Consider the following 18,209-nt stretch of genomic DNA (forward strand, 5'->3'; position numbering starts at 1 on the left):
TTCTGTTCCAATGACGGCTCCGTCCATATTTCACTGCATCGGATTAGTCACATATCCACCAACTTCTCTTCTCCAGTGGGGAGACGTCTCAAAAACACCCTGCTAATCAAGAGTCTAGGATCTTTGCACATGACTAAACAGTGCCCACTGGTGGGGTTAGGTTGTAGTCAAGATGAAGCTACATGCTGCTAGGAGGTCTGAAACAAATGTCCAGTTTTCTAATTCATATTTTATTACTTTGTTTAGCATCCAGAATTAGATATTCTAATGATCTGGCACCAGATTTGTTCTTCTCATTCTCGCCCTCAGGAGAAAATAGACTTATTTATGTATGAGAACATTCAGGATTTTTGAAAAAGAGTTCACGACCCTTGGAGAACTGATGCAAATTCAACAAGCTGAGGTACCGAGGGAACATCTTCTGAACATTGACCTTATTTGTAATCTTACTGGAGATTAAAATTGCTGAATCTTCTTCATATTTATAATATCAAAACTAATTTATTAAGTTTCCTTGACTTTATACACATGAACATATTCTAAGCCAAAATTAGTGGATACTGTCTGTGTGGTCAATAATAATATTGTATAGGAAGACTTTATGTTTAGATCAAACTGAGCTGTCAGAATTAGCAACATTCATTTCTCAATTAATTTTGACAAAACCTATTTAATGACTAAAGGTCAGAGCTAGTAACTGTCACTTTCTACCAACTGATGACTTCAGTAGAAGTTGTTTCTTGACAAATGCCAGACGAGGTTGTGTCTGGCACCTGGATGTTGGCAGGAAAGACTTTGGATGGGGTGGAAAGTTTTATCAGGGTTCCTGACTGAGTGAAATATCCTGAAATATCCAGGTGGCAGAAACTATAAGGGCTGGTTAAACGTTCAACATTTTTTTTAAAGGCAACAGCAAACACTGACTTGACATTTATAAGCCAGAACTCATGGATATTTGACATGACCAGAATCTGCACAGTTCTGAACTCAAAGCAACATTTTTGACACCTGTTCATGTTTTAGCATTTTAAAAACAGATGCATCTAAAATTATTCAACTCTTACTGCAAAGTAGGTATTCAGGAAAAATTTCCAAACTAGTAGCTGTTTGCAGCAAACAATTCAAATAAGAACAATTGAAATAGTTGAAACAGTTATTACGAGGTGTTTCTCCAAAATACCAGCACTTTATGAAAAGCATTGTTAGTTCTTAAATCTCCTTATGGATGTTTAACCAACTGAAAATGTGTTTCATAACCAGAAACCAGTTTCTGTCAATCTTCCTGAGAAACCTTATCCCACTTCCCAAAACCTCCAGCTTCCTAATATCATACCCGTTTTTCAAATCCCATGAGATTTTTCAGTAAAATTCCAGTCAAGTGAATCATGGTAGCGTTTCATTAGCTAAAATTATTGTGATAATATGAAAGAAGGGAACAAATTTCCTGATTTCTTTTTTTAAGAACATTTAAGCTGAAAGTGAGGCAGACCGAAAGCGACGTGATTGTGTTTCTAATTGTTGTTCAATGCATATATTACAGAGCTGCTGCAGAAACATAGTTGCACAATAAAACAAAAATTTGATTTGACCTGTTATTATGGTCACTGAAATCATTCAATTTATCCATTTAATTTAAGGGACGTATGAACTGTGATGCTGTCATTACACATAAATCATACTTCATACATAGAAACTCATACCCACTGGGTTAAAGGCTCCAGGTTTGTGAAATTTGCAGAGTAAATAAAGTAAATATATAGTTTACTTGTGGAGACAAGAAAGCTATATTTTCTGATCCGGTTAGGTCACTAGGGCTTTACCGTTTATATGAAAAATGTATTTACTTCTACAAAATAACTTCTTTTTTGCCAACCACTTTGCCTCACACCATAGTAGATTATGTAAACTTTTAAAAATGGGCATGGAACCATCCTACATCTTATTTTAAATCTGAATAAAATAAAAACAGAACAAAATAAGGTTTTACTTTTGTATTTGTTTACACCTTTCTTTTTTAACATGTCCAGTACCAATCTGCCTTTATAGTACCCAAGATAAATAAGGAAACTTGTGCATGCTTGCTAAGATTTACAGGATAATAACCAAGTTGTGCACTTAAAGTCCAAAACAAAACTGTCTTGAATAAAAATGTATATGATTTGTTAGCAGATCTGCTTTAAATGCAATTTAAGCACATAAAATGAACCTTTCCATTTGTATTTACTGGAGCTGAGCTTTACGCAGCCCAACAAAGTATTAAGACACAAACATTTCCACTGAGAAGATTATATTAATAATACCAAATATACAAAAATGTTACACTATTTACACACAAGGGAAACTCAAACACGGATTCAAAACTGTATTGGGGAGAAATCACAGTGGAAGTGACTGTGAATCTCTCGAGGGCTGTCATACTCCAATTTAACACAAGAGGGTGCTGAAGGGCTTTGAGGAGATGTGGAGCTGACCTGAGAGGGAAGCAGCGATGAAGAACTGGTCGGAGTAGTCTCAGCTCTGAGACAGGAGGGTCGCAGAGTGGACACTGGTGGGAGGACGGTGGTGCTGGTGGGAATGTGTGACTGGGTCTCTGCTGCTTGCTGCAAGTTTGTATGTGAAGGGTTATGCTCCCCCACCTGAAAGCCAGGATGGGCAGGCAGGCTGGAGGTAGAGGGGGTCTGGAGGTCTCGAACGGATCCTAAGCTGGCTGAGAAGGTGGAGGGACACTGGGTGCGCTGGTGGACGCCCGGCTGACTGTACAAGTTACTCCACGGATACGACTGGTACGATGCCACCCCACCTGGCAGAGGAAAAAGAAAAACAATAAAAACTGCAGCAAATAAGCTTTTAATTGAGAAAAAACACCAAGAGCAGGAATTTCTATTAAACTTTTTCATGGAATATTTCACCATTCAGTATCGCTGTCATGACACCCACAACATGGTGCAGTTGTGGGAAACAGTTGCCATGTAAGCGCTTTCTGAGAGGAAGAGTTCATCGCTGAAGTATCAGCATTCCCTGTGGGTTATGGACGTGGAGAAAACTCTCAATGTACGCTAAAAATGAGAAAAGCTATACAGGCTTAGAAGTAGCACAATTATTTAAATAAAGTTTAAAATATATATATAAACAGAATAGCAATAATTGTTTCCAATGCTGGCTGGAAAGGTTTGGACAACCTCCCATTAAAGTGATCGAGAAGGTGTGTCCAAACTTTTGATTGATTGAAACTATGTCCAGTAAGGAGACATAGTTGCCTTACTGGAAACTATGTCCAGCAAGTTTCCAGTAGAAATGGCCATCTATCTGCCATTTCCCACTATGGAAACACCAAAAGATAAAGAGTCAAACCCTGAAAAGCAGCTCAGATGAACCCACTTGATCTGGATGCTGTTCCTTATTCAGTTCCCATCATATTTTTTTCTCTTTCTCATCCCAAATCTCTCATTAAGCCCAACAGCTGCTGCTAGTTCTCACAAAAGTCTTACTGCACTGCAGCTGTCAGCCAGCTTCATCATTCTTATCTGCCACTCTTGTCATACATTTTATCCTCCATGGTGATGTACACACAGATCCCAAAGACCAACACAAAATGTGTCTGATTATAAATTAAGCAGTTCTTCTTTTTTGAGACTCATTCCAGCTCCTTGCCCAGAGCGCCATGCAGTCAGGGAGCAGCAAATTTGAATTTAGTCAATGAGGAGAAATAACTTTTCAGAAATATCTCACATTTCTGAAAACACAAAACAGAATAATTTCCAATGCTCTTTGGCATTAGAACCAGTTTCCAATGAGAAAAGTATATGAACTAATCAACCTGGATTGAATTATGTTACATAATTACAGATCCTTTAAAATCAAGTTCAAGTGCCATTCATTTATGAACTATTACTGCATTGATATGTACAACAAATGTATGATGATTCATAATATATACAATATCTGAATGTCCTATTGTTATTAATGCCAAATATATGAACAGAGCCAGAAAAAGGGCTTTGAATTCACTGAGCACAATCCCTGGAATAGCTATTAAATTGAAAATTAAATATAGTCTTTGAATATGATTAAATAATGATTGAATAACTTGCAGACAGAAACATCTGGATGCAGATCTTTCGATTTTGACAAAACACTGATTGTGTATGCGAGTATGTGGTTTCTCTTTCTCAGATTTTCTAGCCGAAATAATATATTTTAATCCTGCAAGAATGAGGAAAATGAAGACAAATTTACAAAATATACGTACATTATTATTGTTATTCGGCTGCTCACATAATCAAAGCTTTCTCAGGCACATTTTTGACTCATCTCAGCTCATTTAAATTAGTTACATGTGTAGGACCATATGTTGCTTTACAGCCCGTATCTCAGTGCATTCACAGATGTGCAGATTATCCATCATGCGGGCACCAGCCCTTCTCAGCAGCAAGAATTTGCAAGGATTGTTTGCAGTGATGAACAGCAAACACAATCTGCAGCTCTGAGCAATTACTGCATTTAATTGAGTGAGATTTCCGTAATGCTGCTTTAAATTCAGCGAGGATTCAGAGGCTGAAGACAACTAAATGCATGTTTATTCTATGCTACACATTTAATGAATTTCCAAACAGCTTTGGTCTCAACCCAGTGTCTCACCATGGTGGCCGGTTGGCTGCAGCAGGATCTGTCCGGTCCTCTGGGACTGAAAGAAGTTGTGACCACCTGTTGAGTATGTGACCAGTCTAGCCGAGCTTCCTCCAGGTCCAAACGTAAGGTAGGCGGTAGGGTTGGAATCTGGAGGGTTGGGGGTGAGGTAGGGTGATGGAGTAAGGTAGGCCATGTGGGGTACAGATGTTTGAGGCTGATGCTGGCTGGTTGGAAAGGAGTTTTGAAGCTGATAAGACAAGGAGTTGCTCTGCTGGCTCAGCTTCTCCGCAAAGTCAAAGAGTAAGCTGCGGGGATCACAGAAGACACATTAACAAATATAAGTATATATCCACTGAGTTACAAAAGAGGTTTAACTGGATGTTGCTGACAAAGCACTGCAAGGTTTAAGCTTCCAGTACCATCAGTCCAAGAAACTGTCAGCTCAGCAGCTACAGTTTTCACAACTTGGCAGGTAATGTTTGGGGTTAAGGTTAGAGGTTCTCAGATTTGTTCCAATATTTTTTTTGTTGAAGTTTTTCCCCTCACCACCCCAGAGCAGCAACAGCATATTCTTTATGTGTTCACTTAAAGTAAAAATAAAACACAATACAGCCTTTCAAAATCCTGTCTTTTCCTAGTTCCAACATATATAAATGTAATTTGGGTCAACTGATTGCTTCCATATTTTTCAAAGTGGATCTTGCTCTGTGTTGCATTTTGAGTCTCCCATTTCATTGGTGGAAACTCTAGCTGCTGTAAAACAAAGCTGACTTTATTCAAATCGATTTATTAACTACAACAGTCTCGCAGCGTGACGTCTGAAATATTTCAGACCACCAGCTGTCACCCACTCTCTCGTACAACCATCTCTGTGTGAGCCATCATCATTTCACAGGATCCCTCTCTGCCTACGCTCAGTCTCCCTGTCAGTTGTTGCACGTCTTCATGTTTGAATTATTCTCTAGTACTCATAACGCAGTTTACTGAGTTTTAAACTTACCTGGTGTCATTCTGGTGAGACTGGGTGTCGAAATGAGCCAACGAGGCACCGCTCTCCAGAGCATCGAGAAACAGGGGTGGGGTGTGGGCTGGGGTGTTGAGGAGAGACAGAGTTGGTGTGACGGAGTTAAACACAGGAGGAAACTGAGGGAGGCTGGCTCGTCGCAGGGGGGGAGGGCTGTGCATGGGACGGGGCTGATGATACTCTGGCAAATTCCCCGAGCTCATTTCTCTCCCTCTACTCTGACCTTCAAGATAAAACAAATGTGTGAAAAAATCCCATTCATCAAGAACAACTTATCATAATATACTAAGAAATAAACTGTTTGGTAAAACATATCAGTAGTTGAAGGAAGCAATTCAAAGCATCACTTGTCTGACCACTACCTTCTGCTGATGCTTAGAAATACAAAAAATAAGGTCAAAACAGAGCTACAGTTAAATTATGTTGAGCTAAGACAAAGCACTGGGTGAAAGAGCTGAAAATGTATTCCTTCATTCATTCCCAAGAGAGTGGGCTGCAGATGATGTCGTAGAAGTAGATGTATGTTCTCTCAAAAGATGTGTGGCGGTTTCTTCCAACCAAACCAGAAATAAACAGATGAAGCTGAGGCACCAGATAGTCCAGTGGACTCTGGCCAGTTGTGGACCAAAGTTGCAACATTTGTTCCATTTTCAGCTGGGGCGATTTGCTTTCACTTTGCATCAAACGAGCCAAACCTTTTGAAAAACCGGTTCACCCTCTCGCCTGTGGTGGCGCTGCACCAAAAACCACTTAAGGAAATTATCTAAAAACCTCTGAAGAAGACATTGAGCGCAACATTCTTCTGCAAACAAAATTTGAATGGTGTCAGATTTTAGCGATTGCAGGATTTTCCTTTTGTCTTTGGCTAAAGACCACAAGCTATTTCATCCTCTAGCTTTAGACTCGCATGTTCGTTTTGGTTGAATTTAACCAGAATGCCATTCGCGTTAGTCAGCTTCCTGCTTTTGGAGCGGTTTCCAGTTCACTTGGCATTCACATGTGAATTCAAATTGCACAAGACTTAATTTCAACCGAACTGAGACCTAGGTTTTTAGGCAGATCAGATTTTGCTTTTTTCAGCAAAATCTGAATTCGATTGCACATTAACACCTCCCAAAACAAACCGGACTTTCTAAGAAAAGAAAGTAGAGTTCAATTAAAGTGGACTAAACAGGACTGATGTGGATGCACCCTAGAAACCTGTTAAACTGGTGTTCAGATAGTTATCCTTATGAAAACCATGGACGAATTTCATTTAATAACACAATCAGTCAGAGCTGGGTTTGCAGCTGATCACAAACTAATTAACTTTCAAAAACTGCAGCTTGTGTCAAATCAGAAAAAAAACACACAAATGCATTTCTTCTTTCTAACACATCCTGTCTGACTGGTCCAACAGATTTACACTCACAAGTGGAGCATTATTGCTGTCACTATGTCTCCCCAATTGTTATGTACATAAAACTTTAGTAGAATTTGCTTTGGGTTTATTTCAAATGTAATGGGCATGGAGATGGTAAAGAAAGGGGAAAAGAATGCAAGAAAGATGGGAGACAAGAGAAAAGAAGGAAAGAAGAGTAGAGGAGAGAAAGAAGGATAGCGAGAATACAACAGAAATGCATTGTAACTAAAGGCACTGGGACATATCAGTTCTATTAATAGTTGTTTACGTACCTGGGCTGTTAAGACTCTCCAACAGACTACTGAAGGAGGATGGCGTTTGAGTGGACAGTGTGGGAAAAGCAGCTGCAGAGGCAATCTGTGGTACTGAACCTGCAATATGGCCAGAAAAAGAAGGCACTCCTTTCCTAAACCGAGTAAAAAAAGAAAAGAAAAAAAGAAGAACACTATAAATGGTAAATCTGAAATGTTACCTAAAATGCAATCACTGAAAATAAGGTTCTTACTGAAGTACCTGCTGGATGTCAGCATAGCTAAATGAGGATTGATTTTATGATTTGGACTATTCGTACTGTGTTCATCTCTGCTCAGTGCAGTTTCAGCCTTAGCTGTAATTGAACGCACTTTCCTCCACTTCGCCCTGCGGTTCTGAAACCAAACCTGACAAACAGCAACATGGAGAAGAACAAGATTAAATCAATTTCAGTTCAAAAACTACAGTGAGTGAACATAGAAACTGATTTTAAAAGAATGAAAGATGACGAGCAAAACTACAAAATAGGGAGTTGAGAGTTGTCTGCGTTAATGATCTGTTCTTTGTTGTAGAAAGTAAATGACCAAATAATGAATGTGTTCATTAGTTTGTGGAGATCAGAAGAGCAGAAGGATGGTCTGACCATAATCCTCTGAGGGGTGACACCAACTGATGCAGCAATAATTTTCCTCTTCTCTGCATCAGGATAGTGATCCTCCTGGAACAACGCCTCTAAATGCTCCAGCTGGTCTGAAACAGCCAAATACACAGACATCAACTACTTGAAAAACACTTCAACCTTTGAACACTGTAGCATTTTTGAATTACAATCACACATTTCATCTTTCTAAGAAGGATTTTATGTGAAAGATGTGTCTAATTGTGAAACACTACAGCAAATCTGCATGATTTTAAAAACTTCTCAGAAAAACAAACATCTGATAATATTTGAATTCTTCCTTTATTTTGCTAAACTACAGTTTTAAGCGTTTTGGATTGCATCTCTACCAGCTTTGCAGATTTACAGACAAACTGTTGCAAAAAAGCTCAAGCTCAGTCTGATTATATAAAGTGTGTTTGCAAACATAAATTTTCAAGTCATGCCATGTGTTCTCGGTTGGATTTAGATCTAAAGTTTGACTTTAGACAGATACATAGGCTAATCTAAACCAGGGGTGGAAATTAAAAATTTTGTCCACCAGCCACAGTGGCTGGTAGAGAAATGTTTTTACTGGCCACTCAGACATTTCACCAGCCACTGATTTTTCTCTTTCGATTACAAACCCCACCTGTACAAGCAAGTTCTACAAAATATACGATTTATTCTTAACTCTATGAAAACCGATTTACTGACAAAAAGTTTGCCATACATATGTACGTCTACAGAATAATTTAACATAGCAAAGCATGGACACCTTAACAGAGGTATGAAGCAATAAGTTCACTTGAAGTACACAACCCTACAATTCTTGCAATAATTTCCTCCTTCAGCGGTCGATAAAAATTATATTTCATGTACTGTTTTTGTTAAATTATGACAGCCTAGGGCCGCCCCATATTACAGTATGTGCATTAGTCTGTATCCCAGATGGTCAGTCCTCCCCTGGACAGAAGTTCAAACTGAATGGAGCTTTTTTTTCTGTTCAAATTGTCAACCCGCCACAGTGTGTTGCTCCAATTTAAACGCCACTTAATGCTTTTCCCCGCATTTGGCCAGTGGCGGGTGTTAATTTCCACCCCTGATCTAAACTACTGAATGGTTGTTCTGGCTGCATGAGAAAGGGACGCCTAAAGTCTTTGCAGTATCCAACAGCTTTTGTTTCACTGTTCCCTTTTCTATTTAGATTTACTCATTTTTTGTAAATGAGTAACAGCTTCCTGTCGCTGCTTGAGCAAAGGACGCCCACAGCATGATGCTGCTCCCACCATTTTGCACTATAGTAATTATATATTCAGAGTAAGAGCCAGCCTCTTGGGTGATGCTACCCTTGTCACTATCAGTAAATGGCCACATCTTGATAGGTTTGCACTTTGCGTCATATTCTTTCCATTCTAGATGATGGTCAGAGCTCTGAGATGTTCAAAACGTGGGATGTTGTTGCGCCACAACATGCATGTTCTGTTAAATGTCAGTGTTTCGTGTCAATCTGATAATTTTGGGAACTTTTACGTGCTTGTGTGGGCTAGTATTGGCCTGATGTGGTCTGCTGATAGACGTCTGCCAAAGAATGCCGACTCCTAAACCTGAATCAAAAGCTGCGATTACAATTTTGTTTTAACGGTGGGGACTCTTGTCTCACCAGGTGATTGTACTTTCGTTGTTTTTCATCATTTTAAACATTCCTTGTTATCCAGATATTTTCTTGCACACATGTCACATTGTTGAGATGATTACCTATGTAATGAAGCTAAATAATGGTGTGTGTATAAAACAGACACCCTCTACCTGTACTGTAGAGCGTCCGTGTCTTCTTCCTCGGGGCAGGTGGTAGTGGGACGCAGTCCAACAACTCGGACCCCGGCGGCAGAGGACAGCTGAGCGCCCGACCTCGGCCTCTGTTGCTGTATCGGATGGAGCGTCGGGTGGAGTACACTTCACTTATCTCTATCTGCAACAATATAAATCAGCATCAACTCAAGAACGATATCCTGTCAAATTCTTGGTTATTACCATTTATTTATCTGTATGTCTTCTTTTTAAGAAAATAAAATTATTCTAATTTTTTTTTTCATTTCAGAAGACAATTTCAAAATCTAACTATGAATCTGTGGCGGATAAATCAAGTGGACATCCTTGAAATATGGAACCAAAAAAAAAAACACTCAGAAAGGAACAGGGATAAATGTATAGGAATACAGAAGCGCTTGTCATGCATGAAAATGCTTTAAGGCTCCTCCAGTCTATGCAGGCAGCCTAATGATATCAACATGATATCCTGTCTTTTGAACGTTACAACCAATTGAAAGCAATGCTGCTGTGATTTTCTAACAATAGAAGTTGGCTTTGGACTTTAAGGAGCAAGCTACTAATTTCCAGTGTTGGCTGATTATGTTTCTTATGCACAACTAATATGTCTGTGCACAGCGGCTGTAGGAAGCAGATAATGATTTTCTCAGTTTTGTGTTAATTGGTTAGTCCATTAAAAGAAAAAAAAGAGACCTGCAATTACGCAAGACCTAAGGTTGTATTTAAGTCAATTATATCATGTAGAACGCATTTTTTAAAAAGGCATCACGTTTATCATTTAAATATAAAATTGCCACTGCAAGACATTTATTAAAGTGTGAAAATATATTTGTTTTTCTACAAAACTTTTCCAAAATGGGAGGTTATTAGTTAATAAAGTTATGAATTACCTGATCTAATCTGTATAAACATCATGCTCACCCAGGATGACAAACATTTGAAAGGCATAATTTGACTGAAATAATCCCTAAATGAACAGATCAAAACAAGTTTTTGTAGATTTGACATTTAAAATACCGCTATAATCAATTAGAGATTCACTGGTAGCTTGGCTGGTGACTAGAAATGGGCGAGTTTTAACAAGTTTAAGCACTACGTTAGGCACTGAAAATATCCTTTACTAAACCAGCTCTTTACACATCAGGCTTTGTGACAGACGACCACTCACACTTAAGCAGATCTTCAGTGTGCACAGTTCTGTCTTTCTTTCCAGCAAAGCACATTAAAGTCAACTTGAAATAGACAAAGAGGCAGGATTGATGGATGCAACAACAGTCATTTAATCCCTCTTTGCCTGGCTGATGTCCAGAGTCCAGTCAAAAATAAACTAGCCTAATTAGCCGACATCTAGGGCTCTTCGTCTGCAGTTACTTAAAAATATCCTCATCGTAGGTATTTTTAAAAAAACATTAAATGTAGAAAAGCCAACTATAAAAACATGTTCAGTGTGTTTATTGAATCATTATCACTTTTATGTCCAAAAATACAGATACTTTATTGTTAAGTCATGTCACAGTTAAAATTCCTATTTAAACAAAATAAGAGCAAAGTATCTGTATGCACAGGTTGATAACTAGAATAAGAAATTAAAATAACTTTTTCATACTTTGATTTGACATTTGTGAAATGGCGCTACATAAGAATGTTGAATTGAATAAATTGCTTAGCAGTACAGGGCTTTATTTATTCTTTTATTTTTTAATTTATTATAAAATAGACAATTTGATAGTGAATGTGTATTTTTTCTGGGATATGTTTATAAGACAGTGTTATATTTAAAGATAAAGAAAAAAAAAAAAAAGAGATTCATTTTTGCAATATATTATCATCATTGCCAGAGGGATAACATTTTAAGTTTCAGTACTTTGGGTTGCTCTTTGATTTAGGAAAGAGCTGTTGAATCCTGAAATACAAGAAAAACTTAAACTCTTGCAACTCAAATCATGAACAACAAAAAGAAAACAGATTTCATGGTGAAGGTGCTGCTTTCAACTGGAAAATAATGTGAACACACAATCTGACACTTCTCTCACGCTCGCTGTAAGCTTTAGAGAGGCTCCATTACCAAATGATAACTTCACACCTCAAATTAAGCTTTAATATCCAAATGGCATTTTCACAGGTGCTTCATTAATAACACAGACGTTTGTAGGTGTGCATCATTTCATGCACATTAGGCTATGTGGCAAATGAGTTATTAAACACCTGTTAGTTTCCCCAAAATATGCAGAAGTATTATTAAAACTGAGGGTGATAAAAAAAAAATCAGACTCAGCAGAACTTGGTCAGTCAAACCAGCAGAACTTGTATATAAACTAGAACATTTCTGAAGAAATTTAAATGGGGCCTGCCAAAGTGTGCCCGTCGGTAGCAACAGAGCGTTCTGATGCTAAAAATTAGCATTAATGCTAAAGTAAGCTACAATGTACTCAATAGCATGTGGAGAGTCACAAGCATGTTGAGCAACATGGACTTACTCCATTCATGTTAAAATTAATGTATAAACTAAAATGAGCCAAAATCCTAAATGCTGCCATTCAACATTCAACGCAAAAGTAAAAATCTGATTTATACTTCGTGGCAGTTCGTTACCAGAAAAAAACACTCATCTCTAAACACCAAATTAATAGAAAGTAGTATTATTGTTTATAAAACATAAACTCTTTGCTTATGCTCATCTGCTTAGGCACAAGAAATTTACAGATGGTAAATTTTGCAAAAGTAAAACTCAGATGTTTACTTCGTAGCACTTGGTTACCAGAAAACACTCTCGTCTCTTAGCAACAGATTAACAACAAATATTGTTATTGTTCAAAAAACATAATATTTCTTCTGCTCTTTCGAAATACTACTTATCTTACACTACTTACTACTTAACAATAATTGTGCAGTTGGTGGATTTTGCAGAAAAGTGAAAATGTTTTTTTGTCATTGGTGGTAAATATATTATAAAACAAACATTAAACACAAAAGTAAAAATCTGATTTATACTTCGTGGCAGTTCATTACCAGAAAATAAAACGTTCATCTCTTAACGCCAAATTAATTATTGTGTATAAAACATAAGCTTTTGACATACTGCCTATCTGCTTAGATAAGAGATTTACAGTTTGGTAAATTTTGCGAAAGTAAAAATTAGATTTATACTTCGAGGCACTTGGTTACCAGAAAACGCGCTCATCTCTTAGCAACAGATTAACAAATATTATTATTGTTAAAAAAAACATAGGATTTCTTTTGCTCTTTTGAAATACTATTTATCTTACACTACTTAAGAATTGTGCAGTTGGTCAATTTTTCAGAGAAGGGAAAAACAAATTTTTGTTATTGGTGATAAATATAAAACCAACATTCAAAGCAAAAGGAAAATTTTGATTTATACTTCATTGCAGTTCACTGCCATAAAAATAAAGCTAATCTCTTTACAGCAAATTAATAATAAATAACATTATTGTTTATGAAAAAATCACTTTTGAAATACCATTTATCTGCTTAGACACAAAAAATTTACAGTTGGTAAATTTTGCAAAAGTAAAAATCAGATGTTTTCATTTGTGGCACTTAGTTACCAGGTTACCAACGCTCATCTCTTAGCAACAGATTAACAACAAATATTGTTATTGCTCAAAAAACATACGATTTTTCTGCTATTTTGAAATATTACTTATACTATTTAACAAGAACTGTGCAGTTGGTGAACTTTTCATAAAAGTGAAAATGTTGTTTTTTTGTCATTGGTGGTAAATATATTATGAAACAGACATGCAAAGCAAAAGCAAAAATCTGATTTATACTTCGTGGCAGTTCGTTACCAGAAAAAAAAAAAAAAAAAGCTCATCTCTTAACACCAAATTAATTATTGTTTATAAAACATAAGCTCTTTTGATCTACTGCTTATGTGCTTAGTAACAAGAAATCTACAGTTGGTAAATTTTGCAAAAGTACAAATCAGATGTTTCCTTCGTGGCTCTTGGTTACCAGAAAACTTCTCTTGTGTGAGGGAGACAAAATTCTATCTGTTTTGAGCCAAACTGACACAAAACAGTGCAAGTTAGAATTTGTTTTCATTTGAATTTGGCTCGTTTTTTTTGCTAATTATGTCGCCATGGTTACTCAAAATGTCAATAGAAGTAATAGCCGGCATGACGAGATCCAGACGCATGTTTTGATATAGATATTGTAGGGGTGCACACAGCGGTACGAGCCGCATTAACGGTGAAAAGAAGAGGCAGTTATTTTGAGGTGTAGAGTAACAGGTGCCTGAAATGCATTGAAATGCATTTCAATGCTCTCCTATGCTCTGCTTTCGCAGGCCCCAACAAAAGAAATCTGTAAAAGGTTTGTCTTTAAAAATGGAGGAGAGGTGACAGCAGCGATACTTCACCTGGAGCGGTTGGGGGCTCTTCTGGGGGAGACAGTGAGGCTGAGAGGGGCTGTGGGGTCGTTTTGTCCCACCGTGTGATGGCGGCGCTGCAGACTGGATCGGGACTGGTGGCTGGGCCGGATACAGCACTGGAACAGGGACCGGGGGACAGTACAGCCCAGTTGTCTCCATACCCAGATAAACGGAATCAGACAACTCACAGCTACTAATCAGGCCTATTGAGGGATCAAACTGAATTGAGCTCTCCTCTGACGCCGACACTGAGACTTCCTGGGTCCTGCTTTTCTTTTCCTCCTCCAACATCACACCGACAACCTTCTTTCCACCTTTCCTGGTTTTCACGTGCTCATTTTGCTTCTTGCCTCGCCTCTTCCTGCTCTTTTTCTGCACAGTTTTCTTTTCTGTAACTTTTTTATTTTTTCTCGCTCGCTTATCAACAATTGTTTCACTGCTAATCTCGGTCTCTTTATCTTGCTTCTTAACATCCTGTGCTGCCGCCTCATCCTCCGCTTGCAGGCTCCTCTCAGGCTTCACCTGCTCCACTTCCTTCGTCTCCATCAGTTCCTTCTCTGACACAACAACTTTGTTTTTTCCATTTTCCTCCCCCTCGTTCCTCTCTTCATGCGCCGTCTCCCCTCTCGTCTCTTCATTATCTCTCTGATTTAACACATTCTCATCTCCTTCTTCCCTTCCTCTGCTCATCTTCTCTTTAGTGTCCTTTGTTTCCAGATCTTCCAGGTCCTCACACAGCAGGCTTGAACCGTCTGAAACAGGGTAAAGTAAGATCATTCAACCTTTTTCTTTTTGTCTGAAGTACAGAGCTGCTAAAATGTATAAATAAAGATGATTAGTTCACTTATCTTCTTCAGAGACGTCATTACAATGGAACATCTAGCGCTTCTTCTAGATAAATGCAGAACCTAAAAAATGTTTCTGATCTAATCAAAGTTAAATCCATCCTACAATTATTGTGCAGGTTTTTGACATGTTTGAGGATTCATTAAATATATTTGTATATAATTTGAGTTTCAGAAATGTTAAGTTTTGTTCACTAAAAGAAATACGCATTTTGGTAAAAATGTGTCTCCTATAGACTGGATTAAATGATTTTCCAACAGTTTTTACCAACATAGATATATGTATAGCTTAATTCACAATTACTCATTCACCTGACCAAAAAATGTAAAATGTATAGCTATGGATGATCATTACTATGTAAAAATATAAATAAGGTTTATTTATATACCAAATCTAAGGATATAAAACATGTTTAATGCCTCAAGATAATTTAACAATGCAATATTTGTAGACCACAATGAAACATTTGCAAAGTTTTACAGAACTAATGTGGCATATATGCTGTACAACTTAACTTAAAAACAAATCTGTCAGAAAGAAAAATATAGATTTCTTTAATGTTTAAAAACAAGCAGGTTAAATAACTGAGTCCACCAGTTACTCTGAACACTTTCTGATTTAATTTCAACATTCAGTCTTAAGAGTCCTTCCATTAATTCTTATAACTCTGAAAAAAAAACATTCAAGACTTTCCTGACATTTATTAATTTGCTAAATTTACAGGCTACAAGGGATCACAGGATTACATTTTTGACTACAACTGATGTTTGTTAAATTGAGCAAGATATGCCACGTTTAAAGTGGACAATAACTCATTATGGTGTCTTAAGAGAGGTGTGCACACTTTTGCGAGCCTCTACAGGTGTAGCAAAGGCCAAACGCGTTAATATTCAACCCACCTGCATGTATTACATTGAAATATTATACAGTTAAAATGAAATCCTGCCTGACTGGTCACGTGTTGTCCTGCAGGCAGCATTACACATGACTGATGTTCCTCAGGAGAAACTGCGGGCTGCAGTGACCTAATTAATGTCCCAGGTGTGCAACGCCTCGCGCCGCCTCACCTGTCGGTTAATTAACTCCACGCTGCTAGCTCCCGCTGCTAAACCTTCTACCTGGTCCCCATGTCCAAACATCGGGTCGGGAATGTTAATAACACGGCTTTTAAAGTGTCTCCTAGCACCACTGTGAGCTACACCGTCGCAGGAGATGCTGTGAATTTAAATAAGTCTGGCAAAGTTCAAAAACCCGGCATGGAAAGTGACGACAACGAGCCAAAACGCCACAAACGAGCCAATTAAACAATAAAACAATTAAACGCCGGGCTGATTGTCCTTACCGAAACCTTCAGTTAAGTCGCCTTCCTTGTCCATATCACGCTACCGTCAAAGTAGCGTGATAATCAAATAATCCAATATGTCGCTCAGGGTTAGGCAGCGGGGGGACGCAGCGCAGCGCCTTAACGAGCCTGATTGATTGATTAGGCCTCTGCGATGTGACAGGAAGTGATCACGTGAAAGGTGAAGCTGATGCAGCCAATCATGGAGGAAATAATTCACTGCACATGAACTTTGTTTATGGTTAAGGCAAGATTGTTTTTGGAGACAGACGTCGTTGTAAAAATAATTTTTAAGACATTTGGAAGGATTTAGAAAAAAAAAAAGTATCGATATCGGAGAGTAACGACAGCTTGGTCTAATTGACAACAGCTCTTTGTGTAATTGCTATATTTTAACATCACAAAGTTTGATGTTAAAAAACTTTAAAAAAAATATATATATATATATAAAGAATATTTTAAAAAATATATTTTTTAAATAATTTTTCTAAAATTGAGCTGCAAAAATATATTTAGCAAAAAAAGATAAGAAAAGAATAAATGAAAGACAGATTTTATGACTTTTTTAATCTATTTTTTTGTACCACTGTCTTTGCATCTGAAACATATTACTAGTTCAAATGTTTTAGAGTTTAAATAAGTCATATAGGCTGCTGCTGTGGTTTGTTTATGTCACAAGTCTTTAATATAGACTTGAGTAAACTCTTAAGATTAATCACATACTTGTATATTTCAAGTGTTTATTTTCTAATAATTTTTCCTGTAATGAATTTGGCTTCTGGGAAATTCTAGATTCTTGGAAATTTAGAATTTACATTAGGCCAGCAAAAAAGAAGAAAATAATAATGTTATGTGACGGCCTACATAATCAAAGAAACTGCTGACTTGACTGCTATTAAGCTGGAAGTCACTCACACCTTCCTCAGGGAGGAGGCTGAGCTTCAAAAAGTCATCACTGCCAAAGAAGCTGCCTGTTCATGGAGGGCTGTATGCAAACTGATCAATGGAAGGTTGGGTGAAAGGAAAAAGTGTGGCAAAAAAAATTAACAAGAGCAATAGGAATAAGTGTATCAGTGAAATGATTGTGAAATGAACCGGTTTAACAGTCTGGGGATGATTCACAAAAGGTGTGGACAGCAGCTGAAGCCAGAGCCACACGAATAGGACTACAACTGCAGCATTTTCTGTGTTGAGTCACTGCAGATCCTCAGAAAGTGTCAGAAGTGTCTGATCTGGGCGAAAAATAAACCAGAATGTTACTCTGTGGTCTAGAGTCCTCTTTTATTCAGCCCAAAGTTAACTTTGCATTTAATCTAAAACTCATGGTTCCAGATGGAGGAAGAGTTGAGAATACAGGTTGCTTGAGGTATAGTGTCCTTCAAGCCTTTGTAAGATTTGTTATTTGTTCACCCGAACCTATGCACAAATAATATTTGGGGGAAAAATGCATTTAGGTATTTCTATTTATCACCATATACAGAAAATGTGAAAATCTAAAATATTTCTGTTTATGTTGGGTTTTACTCTTTGCTCAATAAACCATCTACGTAAAAAAAATGTTTCTCTTGTGTTGCTTAGTCTACATTTGTACCTACCAATGATCTAACCCATTGTAGAAATCGGAAATGATACAAACACTCAACAGATCTGATAATAAAACCAAATCTTCTCCTCCCCCAACCCCAATTACAGCCCAGAATGTCAAACGGCAAACCCCAAGAAACACAACGGTACCTGCAGAGTATCTTAGCATAGTGGAGAGCGTTTCTATGTTCAACAATCCTGCATCTAAGTTATTAATAGATGCAGCCAAAAAAGCCAGCTTTGGGCTATTTTCCCTCCTCACATTGT

The 18,209-nt window shown here is 37.7% G+C and overlaps 1 protein-coding gene across 2 annotated transcripts; it reads right to left on the reverse strand.

Annotated features, from left to right (window-relative positions):
- Positions 1–1,976: 1,976 nt before the first annotated feature.
- Positions 1,977–16,659, reverse strand: nobox (NOBOX oogenesis homeobox). Of its 2 annotated transcripts, none has more exons than XM_028035260.1 (9): positions 16,359–16,659; positions 14,159–14,922; positions 9,754–9,916; positions 7,951–8,057; positions 7,569–7,714; positions 7,328–7,461; positions 5,630–5,876; positions 4,639–4,934; positions 1,977–2,800 (listed from the first exon to the last, which is right to left on the reverse strand). In XM_028035260.1, the coding sequence occupies exons 1-9, from the start codon at positions 16,390–16,392 to the stop codon at positions 2,355–2,357; spliced, it is 2,337 nt and encodes a 778-aa protein (XP_027891061.1). In that variant the 5' UTR covers positions 16,393–16,659; the 3' UTR covers positions 1,977–2,354. The 2 variants fall into 2 exon arrangements, with proteins under 2 accessions (XP_027891061.1, XP_027891062.1); XM_028035261.1 differs by lacking the exon at positions 16,359–16,659 and adding an exon at positions 15,916–16,346.
- Between the last annotated feature and the right edge of the window lie 1,550 nt (positions 16,660–18,209).

The sequence above is a fragment of the Xiphophorus couchianus genome, chromosome 13 (assembly GCF_001444195.1).
Source record: "Xiphophorus couchianus chromosome 13, X_couchianus-1.0, whole genome shotgun sequence".
Classification (NCBI taxonomy): domain Eukaryota; kingdom Metazoa; phylum Chordata; class Actinopteri; order Cyprinodontiformes; family Poeciliidae; genus Xiphophorus; species Xiphophorus couchianus.